Source organism: Serinus canaria, chromosome 3 (genome assembly GCF_022539315.1).
Source record: "Serinus canaria isolate serCan28SL12 chromosome 3, serCan2020, whole genome shotgun sequence".
In the NCBI taxonomy this organism is placed as follows: Eukaryota; Metazoa; Chordata; class Aves; order Passeriformes; family Fringillidae; genus Serinus; species Serinus canaria.
The window spans coordinates 18,076,305-18,096,931 of NC_066316.1; the positions used below are offsets into that span (position 1 = coordinate 18,076,305).

A 20,627-nucleotide genomic window follows, 5' to 3' on the forward strand; every position below is an offset into this window, starting at 1 on the left:
AGGCACTATGCCTGCCCCCAGGGTGGTGTTATCTTTATATACTACAAACTACATATAACGTGTTTACAATTATTTTCCAATACCTATCACCTATGTTAGACAGTGAGCTTCTACTCTAAACCAATCTAAAAGTGCCCATCACCACTGAAGATGGAGGTAGAGAAGAAGAAGGCTGGACACACCCAAATCCCTCCATCTTGTCCCCAAAATCCCCTATATTAAAAATCCCAAAACCTACATTTGCACCCTGTGATAACTTTATTATTACACTATTTAAACTGCTGTGGCTTTCATCTCTTCATGTAAAGGTGGCAATTTGCTCCATGGTTCGTAATCAAACCCACTGGTGTTCTGGGCTGTGTGCCAGGGTCTCTGAGCCCCCTGGCAAGGGTCCCAGCAACTCCGGACTCCCAAAGGGATGTCCTGAGTTCCGACAAATTTTCATTTGCAGATGCTCCCATCCCCCTCTGGCACAGATGCCCTGTGGTTGTGTCTGGTGTGGCTGCAGCTTTATCCTGAAAGGCCTCAGTGCAAGCCTGCTCAGGGGCCCAGGCTGTGGTGGTTGACAGGGGGGTGGTGCCCAGCCCAGGAAAGCTGTGCCACGGAGAGGGCACTATTACCTGCTCTGGCTGCAGAGGCTCCAGCATAGCCCTGCCTGGGGCTGTGGCTCATGTGAGGCAGGTTACAATCAGCTGCTCTAGTCCACTGTTGGCTTGGCTGTTCCTCCTGCTAAGGGCAGGAAGGAAATAGTGTTCCTTGGATACTGTCTGTCCTACTGTTCTCTTGTCTCCTGGAAGTGACTTTGACCCTTCTCTCCATTGCAATTTCATACATTCTGGAAAGCATTCTTCAAGAACAGAATAATTTCTCTTAAGCCAGAATTTTTATAATAAATTCCAGGCTGAGGCATCTTTCAGGTGATTTTTCTGTCAAGTGGATGGAGTGATGGACAGGAAAGCTGAAGGCTGCAGTTATTCCTGGCTCTTGGGTGCCATGCTGCTTTTAGGAGACAACTGACATATGATGGAGCAAAGGTTTGTGCCAAAGAGAAGATAGGCTTGCTTCTTCCTTCACTTAGATTGAAATAAGAACTCTATTTTTGAACATCCCTTTGGGAAAGAAACAGAAATATGAGAGCATGAGCTGCTTTGCAGAAATGAGGGCTCTCTACTAAGTTTGCTCTCTAACATTTCTCCCGTTGCACTCAGTAGCCTTTCCCATTGCTTCGAACACTGGGCTGAGCTCTGCTGTGCTGTGTTGAGATGTGTGGACACGGTGCTTTGGAGGCCCTGAGTCTCCTCAGGACAGGAAATACAGAAACACACAGCATCAGAGATGGAAATTCAAGTCTTGCACATGATTCTGAGAGGGGGATTGGATGCAGGAATGCTTATGAAATCTTGCTGAAGTTGAGCCTGTAGTTCTCAGAGCAGTATGCAAGGTCCCTCTTGCAAAGCCAGTCTTTCATAAGACAAAATCTTTGTGGTTCCACAGTTCCTCAAGCTGATGAGAGGAAAAAATTGTGTCTAGAAAACACCCGTATTGGACTTGTGAAAGGAAATAATTACATTGTAACTCAAACTTGCTTATGAGTCTGAGTACTTTCTATCCTCGTGCTTGTTTATCCAGTAGGGGAGAGGGGCTTGAAGTGTGCCAGTTTTTGCTAAATTCAGCATGAAGTAACCTACTCCATGTTTGATGACAGAATATTATGACTTTTAGTGAGTTTGAACAGTCTGGACAGCTGCAATGTCTTCCTCAACACTGGGAGGATTCATTTATACTGACCACCAAGTATTGATGCTAGATATTCTTAATGCAAAGCTGGGTACTCCTTCCTTTAGGCAGAAGGGAACTTGGGGGATGCAAACACTTACATTTTCCACCCCCCCCCTTTTAAGTAGAGGCCAGTAGAACTTACTTAAGAAACAATTTACTGGTTCCCTTATGTTCTGTGTGATTTGCAACAATGTCATTTTCCTCCTTAATCTCCCAGTCTAAATGTTCAATGTGAAGCCAAGTCATGTTCAGTGGGGTTGGACTCCTGATCAAGTGTCTAAACCTCCTGCAACTGCAGATTGAATTCAGCCTCCCAAATTTAATCCTCAAAAATGCTATCAAGTGAGTTCCATTAATGGTTTTTCTGCGGAATAACACTTTAAACCCTGCTCCCCTCTATTTTTATGGCATTAGTTTTTTATCAGTTGATTTGACTTGAGGCAGTCCTGGGTTTTTTCTGGGGGGCTTTAAAGTCTGTCAAAGGACTTTGTGTGTTTGTGCATAGACATTCCCATAGTGGTGTGTCCTACTGGGATAGGAATCTTTGGAATTTCAACGCCCTAAGAACAGCATCTTCCATGAGAGAAGATCGGACAAGTGGGACGTCTGCTTTGAGAAGACACCAAGGGTTAATAATATGCTTCACTCTTTCCAGGTACTTTATTGCCCAGATTGCCATCTGAACCCGGGATGACGTTACTCACCATCACCATAGAGAAAATTGGTCTGAAAGATGCTGGGCAGTGCATTGATCCTTACATCACCGTCAGTGTAAAGGGTAATGATTTCTGTTCTGACTCCTCAGTGCTGCTTTGGAGAGAGTGCATTTTTTCTGAAGGCACTATTGATTTTTCAGCCTGCTGAAAAAACATTTGTTGGCACTTCTGTTGTAGATGTAGGGCTTCTTCTTTAATCAAGGGTGAAAAATTCTGTATTTGACAGCTACTGGGAGGTGAATATCTGCAGGATACACTTCTCTCTGTACACTTAGGGGTGGCTTGTCTATGCTGAGAGCTGAGTGACTTTGCCCTACTTCTCCATCATGGCTTCTGCAGTGGACTCCTAAGTACAGATCTGCTTGGACTGTGTGTACTCCCCGTACTTATTTGTCTCTGGGCTTTCTGGAGGTGGGGAACCACAGCCCACTGACTCCATTCTTGCCCTCTCATTAAACTAATTTTGTAGTAATACAAATGTAATCTTACCAGGGCTTGAGGTTTAGAGGGATAGGTATGAAGCTGGGAAACAAAGCTTGCAAGTGAAATGAAATAAAATAAAAAATGTGTTAGCCTGGCTTGTGAAATGCTTCAGCCAAAACCTGATGGGGTGGAAGGCTCCATAAATCTGGAAGAACATCTCTCTCTGTCAGTCCACGATAGGCAACATGAGGATTTCTCTGTTTCAGATGGTAGCATAATTGGTATCTTTTAAGGCTAAGATTTTTGATATTCATACTCTTTCTAATGAGAGTATCACTATCGCCCGTTTTGCACTTAGCAGGAAGCCTCTGTAGTCAAACCTGCTTGCCCCTGCCTTGTGTTCTGCTTTACTTCAGGTTCTCCTTACAATCTTTAAATGTAGGCAGAGGATATTTTTTTTGTTTATCATGTAAAAATCTGTAGCTGAGCCTCTTGTTATTTTTAATTGTGATAATGATCTTGTATGTATCCTCTTGAGATGTGCTATTGGATACTAAATGTAGGATGAAAGACTTGTGAGATGTGTGATCAGTGCTTCTTCCACCAGACATCCTCTGTCAGGAGGAAGGTTCACAACATCAAATATCCCTTGAATACATACCAGGGCTTGTAAAGCAAACATTCCTTGTTCCTTGCCACTGAAGTGTTTGTCTCATTGTACATTGCTAAAACTGCTGCTGTAGCTCTCATTTCCCTTCTGGAGCTAAAGGAGACTATTGCTGGGCTTGCTTTCCCAACAAGTCTCTGTTAATATGACGCTCCCTGTATCCAAACTCATTCACCTATAAGTGGTGGCTGCCAAGTAATGCGGTAGAAAATAGGATCAAAAAATGAGAGTGTGGGCAGGCTATGGATGAGTCTGCTAATGGTGTCTTTTGATACTTTAATTTCCCAAGATTTTTGGTTAGGCAAACTCTGAGGACTCATTTTTTCTTCAGACTGTTAGGAGTCTGAAGGCACTTAGTAGCTGATTTCCTTGGTTTTAAACCAAGCTGCTCTTCTGCAGGTTTGGAGAGAGGTTTGTTCCTGATGCAGCATTGGCAATCCCCGGCCATCCATATCATGGATGAAGGGAATCACTGGTGCTCCAGGGCCAGGGCCTCAGCCTGAGCTCCAAGCACAACATGTGCACTCCATACCTGTAGTCTTGGCCACATCGTTAGCAACTTCCTCTGCCAGAGGGAAAGGGATCAGGAATGAGAGGAAAGACAGGACAAATATACCCCTGGAAACAGCAGAGGCTTAGTGAGAAAAAATATTGGCTGTGCCAGCAAAACCAGGGGCTGGTGCTGAGAGCTGGAGTCCAACCCAGAGCCCTACTATGCCTCTGTGGAAAACCCAAGAGTAATAACGCTTGTTGTATCTAGGGACAAAGCAGGGCACACACAGGATGTGTGAGCTGTGCCAGCTGTGCCCTGCAGACCCTGTGTAGAGGGCTGTCTTTGGTGAGTATCCCACTTGGGCTGGAGCTCTTCTGGAGTCCTCTGTGCACAGGGAATGGAATCTTTTGCTGACAGGAGAAAGAAATGCACTCTTAAAAATAAAAAGAAGGATAACTACAATTTTTTTATCTGAAATACTGCTAGAACTTTAGCTGCTTTTGTGTTGCACTCAAAAAGAAAATTAACTGATTGTGAAGGGGTATGATTGCCCCTTTTTAGGTTTTGTAGAAACATCCAGGTGTGGATTAATTTTTTGTGGCAGGATTAGGAGAGACTTTTAAATCTCTTAAAGCTGAACCCTGAAGTCTGAGAAACTTCTGCCATTCTCATGCTGTTTCTTTCCTGCAGATTTGAATGGGATAGATCTGACTCCTGTGCAGGATACTCCTGTGGCTTTGAGGAAGGAGGACACATACATCCATTTTAATGTGGACATTGAGATTCAGAAGCACATTGAAAGACTAACAAAAGGTATGTGGTACCATGTCAGCAATGGAGAGAGAGGAGGAAGACTGATTCGGTGATCAGAATCCAATTTCATTGTGGGATACAAATGCTTAAATACTATTTCAGAGAGATTAGTAATGCGTACTACAATGATAAGGTTAAAATCACGTACACAAACGTATGCATATAGCAACATCTCTTGCTTTCAGAGTTTAATGGGATTATCTTTTTCCAGTAAACCCATTTGATTTCATTCTCTTGCAGTCTAGGTCTAATTTTCAAAGTTCTGTTTGCTTTTGCCAAGGCATTCTGTTATCAAATCTCTTATATTAACCAGGTCCAAAGTCCATCATCTGTCTTGTGTCCCCCCAAAGACAGATGTTTCCTTTTGACCAAAAATACTCTTTTAATGGCCTTATTAATTAATCTCTGCACACACTGAAAGGTATAACGATTAATACAATTATTGTAAAAATTACCAAATACATACCTATCCTAAAAATAATATTTTAGTTAAAAACTCCAGTCACTAAAAGGCTCAGCCTTGATCCTTATAAACTAAAAGCTTTCCTGATGATTCTGCATTACTGGATTTAGAAAGGCTGCCAGAAGGGTAATTGTACCAAAAGGTTTGATTCTTATACATGGAGTGATACGGAGAGACATCCCAAGCTTTAGACTGATTTCTTCCCATGTATTTAAAATTAACACAAAAATCCAATTTTACAGAACCCAGGAACTCTAATTCTTGGGGTTCCAAAGGTGTTTCAGGAAGGTATGGGATTCAATTTGATATGATTTTATTTGCTTTCAAAAAAAAATTTTTTTAGTGTAAAGTTCTGGAGGAGCTATATTCACCCCTATTTTTTTTTTTAATAAGATGTGTGTTTCTGATTATGAACATGAAGGTAACATAAAAGCAAAACAATATGTAACATAACAATAAACTTATACTAGGTAAATATAAATCAGATTATAGATACAACTAGTAGCACATGAAAAATAGAATGGTGATTTAAAACAATGCCTTATAAATTTCTTTACTATTGTACTATTACTTAAAGTCTGTAGTAATTGGCAAGCTTTATTTTTTAAAGTGAGGGCTTGGAAAATCATTCCTGGGTAAAACTTCCAAGATCACCTTAAAAGGAGGTTTAGCTATTATTGGTCCAAATTAGCTAAGTCAAAATTACTTGAATATAATTTTGGTGCAGAAAATTTTCTCTACTAGTTAAGGCCAGGACTTGGCCAGGGTCCAGGCTCTTAACTGGAAGAGTCTTTTTAATATATTTTAGAAACTTCTTAGTAGTTAGAAAAATGATATATGTCTTATGAATAGCTATATAACAATAAGCGAAGGTTTGTAAAGTAGCTGGCTTTCTCATTTATCGTTAGTCAGTGGTACCATAGACAAATAGCAAATTAATAAAGTAATGCTTGTTATAAAAAGTCAGTTAATTCACATCAAAAAATTAATAGCATAATCAGCGTTACTTAATAAATCAGTAGAAATTGTCTTAAGAAATTGAGGTTATATTTTCCTAGACATATATGATATTAAAGCAAAAAAATAAAAGAAAGCATTAAATAATTCATAACTAATTACAGTCATAATATGGAGAATCATTCTTCAGTACTGAAGTGATATGCAGAATAAACAGACTCCACAACCTGATGTAGTTACAAAGTGGGTATGTATGTCAGCACCCGGCACAAGCGAGATAGCTCTCCAGAAGTTTGTGCCCCAAGCCCTGGTCTGAGCCACATCTTTAATCACAAAGGTGTTCCATATACATTACATTGCACAACCTTTTCATGCATATTCAACCCCTGGCCCCACCTGTCCTTGCCTCATATGGTAATTGGACCCATGCCCTTCTGAGCATGCCTTGTTCACAGCGGTGGTCTCGTGGGGGTCTTTGGTGGTCTATGAGGCTGAAGGCCATGGTCTTCCTCACTGAAATAGGGCAGATCTTTCTCCTTTTTAATACCTTTATTAAAACTCAGCTCAGGTGGGAAGAATCGACGGGTCACTCTAATGCCGCCGCTGCTTCCAGGAGTGGCGTGGAGGAGGAGGAGGAAAAGTGCAGCTTTGTCCACCGGTTGGCAGGCAGAGCTAGGGGTTCTATCCTCACGGGAGCACCAGGAGATTCCTCATTTCCTGCTCTGACATTTGAGGTCCTCTGTCCAGCCAACTTCTTTTATGAGGTGCAAAAAAAAGGTCTCAGCGTCTCTGCAGGCTCTGGACTTTGTTCCTTATGTCCATACATCACTTTGATCTCTTAATTCTGGGTTGCCTCGTTGTTTTTGGGCGTTTATTTGCTGAGTTTGGTGAGGGGTTTACCCTGTTGCATCCTGGCTCCGAGGTTATTTGCATGTCAACTCCAATGTCTCCTCCTTTCACCCGTCCGGGGGGAGGATGCCATCCACCTGGCAGCAGGCATGGTGGTACTGACAAAAAGGGGAATTCTCAACAATTGGGAGTTAATGACCGACTTTTAACAGGTGATTACAACATGAAGCTAACAAAGAACTCTCCTCTGCCAGAACTGGTTAAAGTTGTAATTTACAACCTTTTTTTAAAAAATGGGTAACCCTTTTTTAACTCATAACACTCACGGTTGAACTTTTGAACTTTTCTTCTCTGCGCATGCGCTGTGGTCCCTTGGTGCTTATGTGAGTATGTCTGTCAATTTTGATCAGCTTGGAGACAGAGGAGCTCCTTTATCTAGGTTTCTTGCATTCCTTGGTCTTCTCCCACTATTGTTCTTAATCACAAGAAGCTTCAGAAATTTTCCTATGCCCTTAGTACCATGGCAGAGGTTTCTTAAGTAAAAGGATAAAATTTAACACATCATATTTCAAGCTAAAATTTAAATGCTTAATTCATATTGCTAACTTAAGCGAACCCCCAAAATCTCCCTTTCAGTTAATCCTAAAAAATAAAATAGCAAAACCTGTTCTTATTTCTGTAGCAAAATAGCTGTATCTTGTAATTTCAATGAGGAAATTTTAACAACAAAATCATTCAGTCTTTATGCCATTCACTTGTATAGCAAAGGAATTATATCTTATACCTCAAACAGTTATACTTGAACAAAACTTAAACTTTACTAAAACTTAACCTTAATAAATATATCTAGAAGAACTTAAAGTTAACATCACCAAGACTAAACAAAAATCAATCTTAACAAGGATTAACTTATTTAAACTCTATTATTACAAAAAGGTTACTGAAAATTTGTCATATAATAGTTAAACATCAAAATAAACAACATGAAAGTACACAACTGTACTGAAATTGAAATAAATAGGACAGGAGATCTTTCTCCTTTTTAATGCCTTTATTAAAAGTGATCAGCTCAGGTTGGGAGGTCTCATGGGTTCACAGTCACGCCGTTGTTGCTCCCATGAGTGGCTCGGAGGAGGAGGAAGTGCAGCTCTGCCCACTAGGAGGCAGAGCTGGGGAAGGGGGGGGGTCCGTTGTCACGAGAGCAGTAACGATATATACCCCCCGATTCTATTTTTTGGTTTGAACTTAAGGGTCCTGGCTCTAGCCAACATCGTTGCGGTTATGGTCAGGGGCAAAAAAGGGTCTCAGCGTCTCTGCCAGCTCGGGACTCTGTTCTTCACCTCCAGACATCACTTTGATCTCTTAATTTTGTATTGGCTCCTTGTTTTAGGGGTTTTTGTCTAGGTTTGGTGAGGGGGTCCCTCCCGTGGCATGCTGTACACGATGTCATTTGCATGTCAATCTCGTCCTTTCGCCGTCGGGGTGCCATCTCCCAGGAAACAGCCGGGCGACGCCCAGCAGCTGCCCCTGCGGGAAACGGCGACTCCGGCCGGTCCCCGCCCCTGGGACCAGCGGTGCCACCCCCGCGGCTCCCCCGCCCCTCCCCGGCTCGGCCGGGACCCGCGCTGCGGTCGGGGGGGCCCGCCGTTCCCAGGGGGGCCGGACCCCGCGGGCACCCGCGGGGCTCCTCCCGGCCCTGCCGGGACCCGTGCTTGAGGCGGGGGTGGTCGCCCTGCCTGTCCCCGGGGCGGGTCCACACTCCAGGGGCACCACCCGTGGGGCTCCCCCAGCCCCGCCGGGACCCGCGCTGAGGGAAGGGGCGTCCCACCGCTCCTGGGTCACCCCCGGCACGGGCGGGCCCGCGCCGAAAGGTGGGCGTGGGGCCCCACCTCTCCCGGGCCGCCCGGCAGCAGCGGGATGGCTCAGGGCTCTGTTAAGAACAGGTGATTAAAAGGAAACTGTTAACAGAATATTACAACATGAAATTATTAACAATAAATAGAACTCCAACTTGGCAGCAATTGGTTTAACTTGTGAACTTGGCAACCTTTTAAAAAATTGGCAGCTTTTTAAATTCAAAACAAAAATCTTTACAATAAAATTACCTTGTTAGAAGTATGAAGTAAAAAGCAAGCACTTAGTAAGGCTGACAGTGTTTTTATATATTAATTATAGTTAAGTCTCAAATATTGACTGCAGATAAAGTTCAAGGTTTGTCTTGAATGTAAGCTAAAGAATCTTGAATTTATTACTTATCTAATTACCCTCCGTGAACTATGCAGTTTTGTTATATTAATAATAGGTAAAAAGACACCACCTCTATACCAACACCTTTGAATTTTTCTAGTAACAATTATATTAAAAATCACAATTCACAAGTTAGAAGGTAAATCTCAAGACTGGCTGGTGCCAGACGAGGCCGCACCCCCTGCAGCAGCTTTTAAAGATTGCTTGTAGGATAGATTTAAGTTTGACTTAATAATAGTAGTGGGATATAAACAAGGCCAAAACAAAATAAGATTTAGTTATATAGTACTAAATAGCTGTACCAAAAAATTCTCAACAAAATACATTGTTTAAAAAAAAGGCAAATAACTGGAAATTTGACCAGGGCTGGGTGTTCCTCAGGGCTTTAGATATGTATGAACTGTGGCTTTTGACAGGGGACTGGGCTGCTCCTTCCAGTGCTTGAAAGTGCCTGGGGCACTTCAGCCAGGGACCATTGTGGGGGTGTCAAGTGTCCCCAATGAGTCCTGTACAAAATCTGAATGCATAAAATTTCCCAACTATATTAACACATCCCTCTCCCATAAAACCAGGGGGACAGACGTCACAAAAAGTTTAACTGTGGTGATCGTCTATCAGGCCCTGTTATTTGCACCCAGTGTTGGCTTTGCAGGCTTTTGCTTCTTCCACCCATGCTCAGGAGTACCTGAGGCAGTTATTAGCGAGCCTTTTGCTTTTTGAGATAACATTCACATCTGCTCCTGTATCAATGAGTCCTGTTAGGAGTGTCTCTGCGTTGAGAGTCACTTTGCATTGGCATGTTGGATGCTCACATGTAATACATTATGTCCATAAAATCTGTGGGACCCCTGTGGAATCAACCCGGCCTCCCCTTAGTTATGGGGGTGCAGATAGGGGTGCTGCTGGGAAAATATGAGTTGAGCTATATGGCTCCCTGCCGGGACTACACAGGGTGGCTGGGGGGTGGTGTCCATGTCATGAGTCAGTCAATAGCTCCAGGGAGAACAAACAAAGTATGCATATGCTGTCCAGGTAGTCTGAAAACTCCTGTGGGAATGAAATGAACAGATGAATGAATTAACGTTATTGTGGTATTGGTTGATATGTCCAGTCCTGTGCTGCCTGGTGTGGCTGGGTCTTATGTCAGCCACTGAAATAAACAGGGCAGGAGACCTTTCTCCTTTTTGATGCCTTTATTAAAAGTGATCAGCTCAAGGCTGGGAGGCCCGACGGGTCCGTGGATACTCTGTTGCAGCTCCCTGGAGTGACTTGGAGGAGGAGGAAGAGAATGCAGCTTTGTCCATCAGGGGCAGAGCTGGGGGTCTGTCCTCACGAGAGCAGGCAGAGGTATATCCCTGGATGCCGATGTTGTAAATAATCAAATCGGCAGCTGAATTTATAAAAAAATTTTATAAATTTATTAGCTTGACAACCAAAAAATAGAATATTTTAAAACCGCCACACCCAAGACGGCATCAACCCCAGACTTTGACGCTGGGTGAACTTGGATCGAACCAACGTAGTATCAGCATCTCCCCAGAATGTCACACAAACTGCTCCTGGTAGTTTTTATACAGTTTATTCTGCCTGGAGCAGAAATGACCTAAAATTTTTGTAAGTCCCTACATATGTATAATGGGGACTATACAGATTCAGTCCTGTACAAAAGTCAGTCCATAGGTTATGATGGCTGTCAGAGCTCCTCAAGATAGTCCTCTTTTCAGCTGTAGCCAAGACATCCCCTGTTCCTCGATGTAATCTCTTCCATGTGCGTTCTGTGAATGTTCTGGACATTCCTGGGAAATGGCCGATGATTGCCCAGGAAGGACTCATTCATTTGTTAATAGTCATGATTTTATCTGGGCAAGTCTGGGAAATCTTTTGAATAGAAAGGAAAGCTCTGCTTCTGGCCATGGGGGTCAGAGGCATGGTTGGATCCTTATAATTTTTACACAGTTACAAAGCATGAATTATCTCTATCATATACTACAATCCCTTCCCATTTATTTTACTTATTTAATTCATGCTTCTACTTTATTAATTTTCTATTTCTACCCATCACCATTGAGGGTTCCTCACAAGCGGAGTACCCCTTACACTATACGGTATTCCCTTTGTGGGATGCCCTGATACACTATACTACCCCTTTCTTCAGTGTTTTGCCTTTCAAACTTTGCCAATGCTTCTGCAGCATCACTGGCATACTTTCTCTCCCTGAGCCTCATGATCTTAGATGCATCACCTCTGGAAGCTCCCTCTGAGTCTCTGGGAGCTATTGCAATCTGCATTCCCCTGACTACTGAGTGGATCAGTCTGATAAAAGTCAGACAAGGTAGGAATAGGATTCCAGCTATTGAATAGAGAATGAGGAATATTACATTATTCCACCATGCTCCATCGAATAACTTGTCCCACCAGGAGGACTGCAAAATTGAATTCCATTTTTGGACGGGGACATGGGCCACCTTTTTAATTTCGGTCGCCAAACCTCTTATGGTTTCCCCATAATCATCAATCGCAATGCAACATTCTGATTCATTAAATTTTCTACACACCCCTCCCTCTTCGGCCAACAAATAGTCTAATGCTATTTGATTCTGGTACACGAAGTCTCTCACCTGTGTGTGCTGCTGACTTAGTAAATCTAGGGCTTCTGAGGTGTGATTTGATACAATTTCCATAACTGCTTGCAATCTGATCAGCCTGTTCAGTAAGTAGATTGGGGTCCTATATCCATAGCTTCCATCCTGAACCCACATAGCAGGCCCATAATAATCGATTATTCTTGCCGCTGGCCACTCCTCTTCCCCCCAGGCTTGCTTCCCGCTTATCACCGGTATCATCTTCTTCAGACTCCTCCTCTCCCTTTTCAAGGTCTCATGCAAGGGAGCCTCTAACAGATTGCTTTTCGTCCTCGGGAGAGTGAAGAAAACTGGCCTGATCATAGCTAGAGTGCAAGACCCTTTCCACCCCGGGGGTAATTCACTGTATGCCTTCTTTCCACAGATTTAATAAATCCCATCCAGTGCTTTCCATTTAAATTTAATGTTTATTTTCCCTGGGTCTCCCCAGAATTCTCTTACACTTTCTAAGGATTGGAAAGGGTTGGCTCCTGGACTTTGGACCCAGCATAACCCTATTCTTTCATCCCACTCACAATTTGTATCATTTTTCAGGCTCCAATACCCCAAAGGAGGGGCTGGGAGCCATGCCTTGCTTTTTGAATCAGAATTCACCGTCAAAGTAGACACACAGGGGGTGTATCCCACCATTTTGGTGTATTCTCTCCCCTCCCAACTGACACAAATTGAGCTAATAACTCTTTGGTCCAAAACCCACCCCTCAGGCCTCTGTATTTTGAGACCCTCGGACTGTCCCATTTCAGAAGTTGCTCAGGAGCCAAACCTTCCCCTTTCCAAGGCCATTTCTCCACAGATTTCAGCCCCCCACAAATACAACAGTTCGACAAACCCAATTCTGTTGCTGTTTCTTAATTCAGATCAATGAATAAGTTCTTGTCCGGGGAAGGTAATTCCCCATCAGAATATTGTTTTTCCAAGGCCTCATACTGTTCACTCAGTGTTTTCAACCTTTCTTGTTCAATCTTCTGCTTCCTCAATTCTGACTCCTTTCTTCTCATTTCTTGAATAATTTCTTTCATTTTCCCTTCAGGATCCTCATTATCTTTGTTGTTTGCAAAACAAATCACCCTGTCATATTGCAGGCACACCCAATCATCTTTTGCTCGTGCCAGATTTAATATGAGTGGGTTCTTTTTCCCGGTAACTTTATTATCAAATTTTGTATTCCTTGTTAGCCAATACATTTTCCCATTCATCGTGCATATCCCCAAACTTTGCATTATCATAGCACAAAGGGTTCACCTGGTGATATGCAATAAGGATTGATTCTGTCTTTCCCCTGACCCACATAGTTCGATTACACTGGTCACAAATGGGGATTGACATTTGTTCTGCATCACGTTTTTTCTTCTGGAACTCGTGATTGTTTGACTGCCCGTTCTTTAACCCTGCCTCAGGATTGGTGCACCAAATCCTGATTTCCAATTCACACAATTTCACCCGAGTACTATTTTTCTAACAGTACCTGCTAGTTCCGTTCAGGCATTCCTCTGGGGCTTGGTATGTCGAGAATCTCTCGTCCCTGGCAACTGGGACTACTTGAGTGCAATTTCTACACTCAACCACGGAGCTTTCGTTGTTCCTGGGGATCTCAATGATCAGACTCTGCATCCCGCACATGACTAGGCTCAGGCTAATCAGGATTCCCACTAGGCGTACTCCTCTGCCTTTGCCTCCGCCCCCTGGGGTGCCACCAGTGGTCAGGAAGACCATCTTTGCAGCAGCAGGAGTACTCCTCAGGGAAGATGCCCTCGGACCTAGCCGCATACCGCCTCTTAAAGAAGCTCCACTGAGACACCCTGATTGCATCAGAACTGCAAGGGACCCTGATGGATTTTCGGCACTCCACATCCAGAATTTCTGCTTGGGACCTAATCTTCCCACACACCCCGTTTTGAAAAATACAATACTCTTGAGAATCTAATTCAGTGATGCTCAGACTTGTGGCTAAGGTCTGGATACGATCAGTCAACTCGAGTTCTTCTTTTAAACACTGAGTACACAGTCTTTTCGGCCTCTGTCCCCTTCTGCAATGGATCACAAAAACTCCTTGACAATATTCACACTTGAAGTGCACAAACGGATAGCATACACAATCTGACAGTATACAACTTATCTGCTCGTTGTTTGTCATTTATGAGGATGTTGGAGTCGGATTTTTAAATAGCCGGGGGAAGAAGTGACTCTCCAGTCAGGTGCTTCCTCCTGCTGCTCGGCTCTCTTCACTCTAGATGCGTGTGTCCAGCCCTTCTCTGCTGTATGAATGGCCGTGTCTGTTGTCAGGAGCACAAGAAAAGGACTTTCCCAGTGAGGAGAGAGCGATGCCTCTTTCCACACTTTTACAAACACTTTGTCTCTAGGTTGAATTTTGTGAATAGTGAACCCCAGAGGAGCATTCTGTGTCACTATTCCCTGTTTTCGAAATTCTTGTAAGTTTCTGTTGATCGCAACGAGGTATGGTTGGATCTGACCATCCTCAAATCTGGGGTGTCCCACTGGTATTCCATGCTTGTATGGCATTCCCTGTAGCATTTCAAACTGTGAGAGCCCCGTTTCTGAATGAGGCATGGTTCGGATATTAAGCAAAGCTAAGGGCAGACACTTCAACCAGGACATCTTTGTCTCCAAAATCAATTTTGATAACTGTGCCTTCAAAGTTTCATTCATTCTCTCCACTTGTCCTGAACTCTGGGGGTGCCACAGAGTGTGGTACTCCCACCGAATGCCCAAAGCATCAGCCATTTGCTTAATAACTTTTGATGTAAAATGTGTTCCCTGATCTGAATCAATGTAATTCGCTACCCCATATCGGAGTACAATCTCCTCCAGTAATTTTCTGGCCACCGTCTGGGCCATTGCTCGAGAGCTGGGGAAGGCTTCTACCCAATGAGTCAATTTGTCCACAATTACGAATACAAATTTGAACCTTCCCACCTTTGGCAATTCAGTAAAATCAACTTGAATTCTTTCAAATGGCCGGTATGCAATGGGGCGACACCCCAGGGCAGCCTTCCTGGCTCTTGATTTGTTTATCTTTTGATAAATCAAACACCCTTGTACTTCCTGTCTCGCCAATTCATAAATTCCCTTGCACTCGAAAAATTTTAGAAATTGTTCTGCCAGGGCCTGTGCGCCCCAGGGCGTTTTCTGGTGCAATCTTCGCAAAATTCTCTTAGTAAATCTTCTGGAAACTAATTCCCTTCCATCAGGTAGCCTCCACTTACTTTCTTTCAATTCACTTCCAATCTTTTCATTACATTCAATTTCCTTTGGGGAGGGCTGAGGGGAATCCTCAGGGTTTTCTTCCCTTTCAAGCTCTGGGGTACTTACCACCATAAATGCCGCAGTTGTGGCCTCTTGATCCGCCAAATTCTTCCCTCTGGTTCGAAACTGAATTCCTGTCTGATGCCCTTTCACATGGACCACTGCAATTTCTTCTGGCCATCTCAGTGCTTCCAGAATTTGTCGGATCAATTCCCCATGCATTAGTTCATTTCCCCTCTTATTGATCAGCCCCCTTTCTTCCCAAATTTTTCCAAATGTATGAACAACCCCGAAGGCATACTTCAAATCAGTGAAAATTGTTCCCTTTCTCCCTTTCAGTCTTTTCAATGCTCTCAAAACCGCATACAATTTGCATGCTTGTACAGACCAGCTTGCATTCAGGGGACTTGCCTCTATTACTTTCTCTGTCAACCCATCCACAACCGTATATCCTGATTTTCTTTTCCCTTCAACCACTCTGCTTGACCCGTCCACAAACCACTTTTCCCCTTCATCTAGTTCTTCTTCTTCTAAATCCTCCCTGATCTTGGTTTACAGCTCGACTGTTTCTACGCAGTCAAGAACTAATTTCTCTGCAGCCTCCCCAGACAGAAACTGCGCAGGGTTCTGCGCAGTCGTTGTTCTCAATTCCAATCCTGTGAATGAATCAAAAGGGCCCATACTTCAGCAGCCTTGCATCCGTTAGCCACTTGTCCGCTTTCTGTTGTAGTATGCCCGGCACATTGTGCGGAGTAAATACTACCAGAGGTGCTCCAAAAGTCACTTTTTTCACTTCCTCCACTAGCAAAGCCACAGCTACAATAGCCTGCAAACACATGGGCACCCTGCTGATCGGGTCCAAAAGCCGGGACAAGTACCCTACAGGCTTCCTTGATCCCTGCCCAGTCTTGCGTCAGCACCCCATGTGCTGTGTGGTTGCTAGCGTCTACAAACAACGGAAAAGGTTTCCTGACATCAGGGAGGCTCAACACTGGCGCTGCCGTGAGCGCCTCCTTGACTCCCTTAAACTCTTGCTCATCCTTTTGCATCCATTTGATCCTATCTGTGGTGAGTTTCTCATAGAGAAACTTCACCTTGTCACTATAACTTTCAATTCACTGCCGACAATACCCCAACAATCCCAAAAGCTGCCAGACCTCTCTTTTCATCTGCAGGCGTGGTAAGGCAATAATCCCTGCCACCCTTTCTGAATCCAATTTCTTTTTCCCCTTTGTTAACCAATGTCCCAGATATCTGACCTCCGGTTCTGTGAATTGCAGTTTCGATTTTGAAACTTTCAATCCCTTTTCTCCAAAAAAGTTCAAAAGCCCAATTGTGCTTGTCTTTGCCTCCTCCTCCCCTTTTCCTGCAACTAGCAAGTCATCTACGTACTGTAGAAGCTTTGTTCCTTCCGTGGGTACAAACTCACTCAAAACTTGCTCAAGTGCCTGTCCAAATAAGTTCGGAGAATCCACAAAGCCCTGAGGCAACGAAGTCCACCTGAGCTGCTGCTTCTTATTCATCTCCGGATCTTCCCATTGGAATGCGAAATAGTCGCAACTGCCGTCATCCAGAGGACACGTGCAGAAAGCATCCTTTAAATCAATCACGTCCAGAAAGCATCCTTTAAATCAATCACGCTGTACCACGCATCTTCAGGGGAGAGATTGTTTAACAAAGTGTAAGGATTCGACACAGTGGGAAACAGTCTTAGTTCTCTGATTCACAGCCCATAAATCTTGCACCAGCCTAAAGCTGCCGTCTGGTTTTCTCACTGCCAAAATCGGGGTATTGTGTCGTGACATGCAAGGTTCTAATGTTGTTTTCTTTACTAATTCATCAATCACTGGTTTCAAGCCCCTCCTCCCTTCCATGGAAAGGGGGTATTGTTTGACCCTATAGGTACTTTGGGCCTTTCAATTTCCACCCGAATCAGTTCTATGTCCAACCTCCCAGCTTCTCCCGGGACATACCACACCCTCGGGTCTATTTTCTCCTCATCAGGGGCAGTGAGGCTGTAAAGTCTCAGTCTGAGCTGAGCTCTCTCCACCGCTAGCCCAACCCCCAGAGCAACCATCATGTCCTGCCCCAACAAGTTAAAGTCTGCGCCCGTGGCTAATAAAATATTACCAATGTGTCTTCTGTTTCCTGTGCTTATTTCAATGTTTTTTATGATTGGGACCTCAAAAAGCGTCTCCTTTTGCCCCAGTTACCATCATGGAATCATCGCTCAAAGAGCATCCCTTTGGTATTTGTAACACCGTTGTCCACTCTGCTCCTGAATCCACCATAAACTGTAGTTCTTCTTTGTAGGGTCCCACTTTTAATTTTATCAAGTGCTCCCTAGATGTTCTGGGACCCAAACTGAAAACCCCTGACACCTCTAATCTTCTTGAAACATGGCCTGATCTTTGGCTCTGTTGGGGCAATTTTGTTTAATGTGCCCCTTTTGTTTGCAGTAATAGCATTCAAACTCCTGCTTTTGCTCACCCGAACCTTTGTCCTGAGCCAGAGACAGACCAGTTTTCTTTGTCGACCCCTTTTTTGCCGCATCCTTTCCCCGTTCCTGTTTCTGAGCCCCTCTCTCATGGCTGCCACCAGGACTTTGGCTTGTATTTTCTGTTCTTCCTCGTCCCGGCGAATGTAAATTTTCTGAGCCTCCCGCAATAGTTCCTGCAGTCCTTGTTCCTTCCAGCCATCTATTTTCTCCAACTTCTTTCGAATATCCTCCCAAGATTTTGCTACAAACTGTGTCTTTAACAACACCATCCCCATCAGGGAATCAGGGTCCATCCCTGAATACATCCTCAAACCTTTTCAGAGTCTTTCCAACTACTCCATAGGTGTTTCATCCTTCCTTTGACATTCTCTGAGCACCTTGCTCATGTTCTGCCCTTTCGGTACCGCCTCCCTGATACCTTGAATCACCATATTTCTCAGATTTATCATCCTCTGCCTCCCCTCTTCTGTCCAGGTTTCCCAAGACGGCTTTTGGTTCGGCCACTGCTCCTCCCCGGACCCCCTGTTCGGGTTCCGCTTTTCCCAATCCCTGATCGCAGCTGACCGGATCATGTCTCTCTCCTTATTATTAAATAACGACCTGAGGATCACTTGGAGATCCTCATAAGTGTAAATGCTTGTTCCCAAAACTTCATCCAACCTCTCCGCTGCTCCAAGCGAGTCATCCATCAGCTTTCCTATCTCCTTTTTGAACGCCCTTACATCACTGGTGTCAATCGAGATGTGGACATATCCAATCAAACCCGGGGCTGTCGGTACCTCCCGTAAGGGATAGATACTGAGTTTTTCCTCCTCATCTCCACTTTCTCTGATGTTCGACCTCCTCGTTCTTCTCTTAGTTTGGGGTGCCGGGGGAGATTTGTCCCTGGGGACACCCGCCCCCTTCTCCTCGACCTTCGGGGATACTTCTGGCTGCAGCTACTCTGCAGCCACGTGGCCATGTGGGGGAGCGGATGCCACTGCTTTTTTCTGGTGGCGGCGGTGATGCAGTCGCCTGAACTTGCAGCACCCCCACCTTGGGAGGCATCCCTGGCACCGCTTGTGCCAGTGCAGGACCTGGCTGCTGTGGAGCCACAAGGTAAGGTGGTGGAAAATTTTCCAATGGTTCCCACTCCCTCCCTGCTTTTGCCGCACACTGGCAGGCTCTCACTGGGTACAGACTCGGGCGAGCATGCCTCCACATGTCTGCATAGTCGATTTCCTCCGGGTCCCATGGACTGCGACCGTTCACGTGGTCAAAGACTCCCAGGTCCAGTTTTCAAACGTGCCAAATATCGGCCAAACCACGTACTGTCCGACGTCCTTCCCTCTCCATTTCTCCATACGAAAATGAATCATCTTTTCCTTGGATTTTCCCCACCTCTGTGGATTCTCATCTCAATGTTCCAGCATCCACCCCAGAGGACTGTCTCGGGGTATTTCTGGTAACACTCTCCCGGGGACCTGAGGGATTTTCTCCTGGGTTTTCTTTTGTTCCTTGCTTTTTCCCAATCCCATTTTCTCAAGGAAGGTTATGATTTTCCTTACCTTCTGTCATTTTCCCAGGACTTTAGTCTCAAGTCCTGATCCTTTCTCCAACGTCGGGTTTTCCGGCTCGCGAAAAGTCGCCAGCCTGACCAAGTCAGACAGTTGACCGTCCTGTCAACTTGTAGGTAGTCTTTCTTACCTGTTTCTTCTGGTTTCAGAAGGCGTATGAATTCCTGGACCTTTCCAGGGTTGTTTCTCCCCTTCTGATCCCAACGTGACCAGTTTTCCCCCTAGACTCTTCCCGAGCCCCCGGTCTTGTGTGTTTTGAACCAGAACCTCTCGCTTCCCCCTTGACTGGCCACTTCCCTCGCAGGATAGCAGTCGTGGGGTCCGCATTCGCTCCGTGACAATGTCACATCTCACACATGTGTGCGATCACGCTCCACCCAACCATGCAATACTTACAATTCTTTTCTTGCGTGGAATTCTTCATGCACGTTGATTTTTACGGATGAAAAAAACCTCGGATCTCAGAGATCTCTCTAGATCTTTCCGAACCGAGAATGGGCCCTTATCTCCCTTGGCTGTGGCTCTGTTAGCACGCGGCTCCAATCATCATCCATGGCTCTGGTCTGTGGCTTTTTGTTGATCTGATTGGTTCCAAAATCCAGTTCCCGTCCAGGCCGCTAAAAACCAGCGGGGCGCCCCCCGGGCGGGAAAAGGGGTTCCCGGACCCCAGTATCAGATCACATTGGGCCATCACCAATTGTTATAAATTATCAAATCGGCAGCCGAATTTATAAAAAAATTTTATAAATTTATTAGCTTGACAACCAAAAAATAGAATGCTATAAAACCGCCACAGCCAAGACAGCGTCAACCCCAGACTTCGACGCTGCGTGAACTTGGGTTGAACCGACGCAGTGTCAGCGTCTCCTCAGAATGTCACACAAACTGCTCCTGGTAGCCAGTTTTTATACAGTTTATTCTGCCTGGAGCAGAAAGGGCCTAAAATTTTTGTAAGTCCCTACATATGTATAACGGGGACTATACAGATTCAGTCCCAGGGACTATACAGATTCAGTCCTGTACAAAAGTCAGTCCATAGGTTATGATGGCTGTCAGGGCTCCTCAAGATAGTCCTCTTTTCAGTTGTAGCCAAGACATCCCCCGTTCCTCGATGTAATCTCTTCCATGTGCGTTCTGTGAATGTTTTGGACATTCCTTGGAAATGGCCGATGATTGCCCAGGAAGGACTCAGTCATTTGTTAATAGTCATGATTTTATCTGGGCAAGTCTGGGAAATCTTTTGAATAGAAAGGAAAGT

At 44.5% G+C, this 20,627-nt stretch overlaps 1 protein-coding gene across 1 annotated transcript in view; it reads left to right on the forward strand.

The window, feature by feature from the left end:
- The window catches only part of AIDA (axin interactor, dorsalization associated), a 47,956-nt gene that overhangs the window by 20,431 nt on the left and 6,898 nt on the right, over nucleotides 1-20,627 (forward strand). The window contains exons 7-8 of the mRNA XM_009097028.3: nucleotides 2,435-2,557; nucleotides 4,769-4,891. Coding sequence (XP_009095276.1) covers nucleotides 2,435-2,557; nucleotides 4,769-4,891 — 246 coding nt within the window. The remainder of the gene's footprint in view (nucleotides 1-2,434; nucleotides 2,558-4,768; nucleotides 4,892-20,627) is intronic.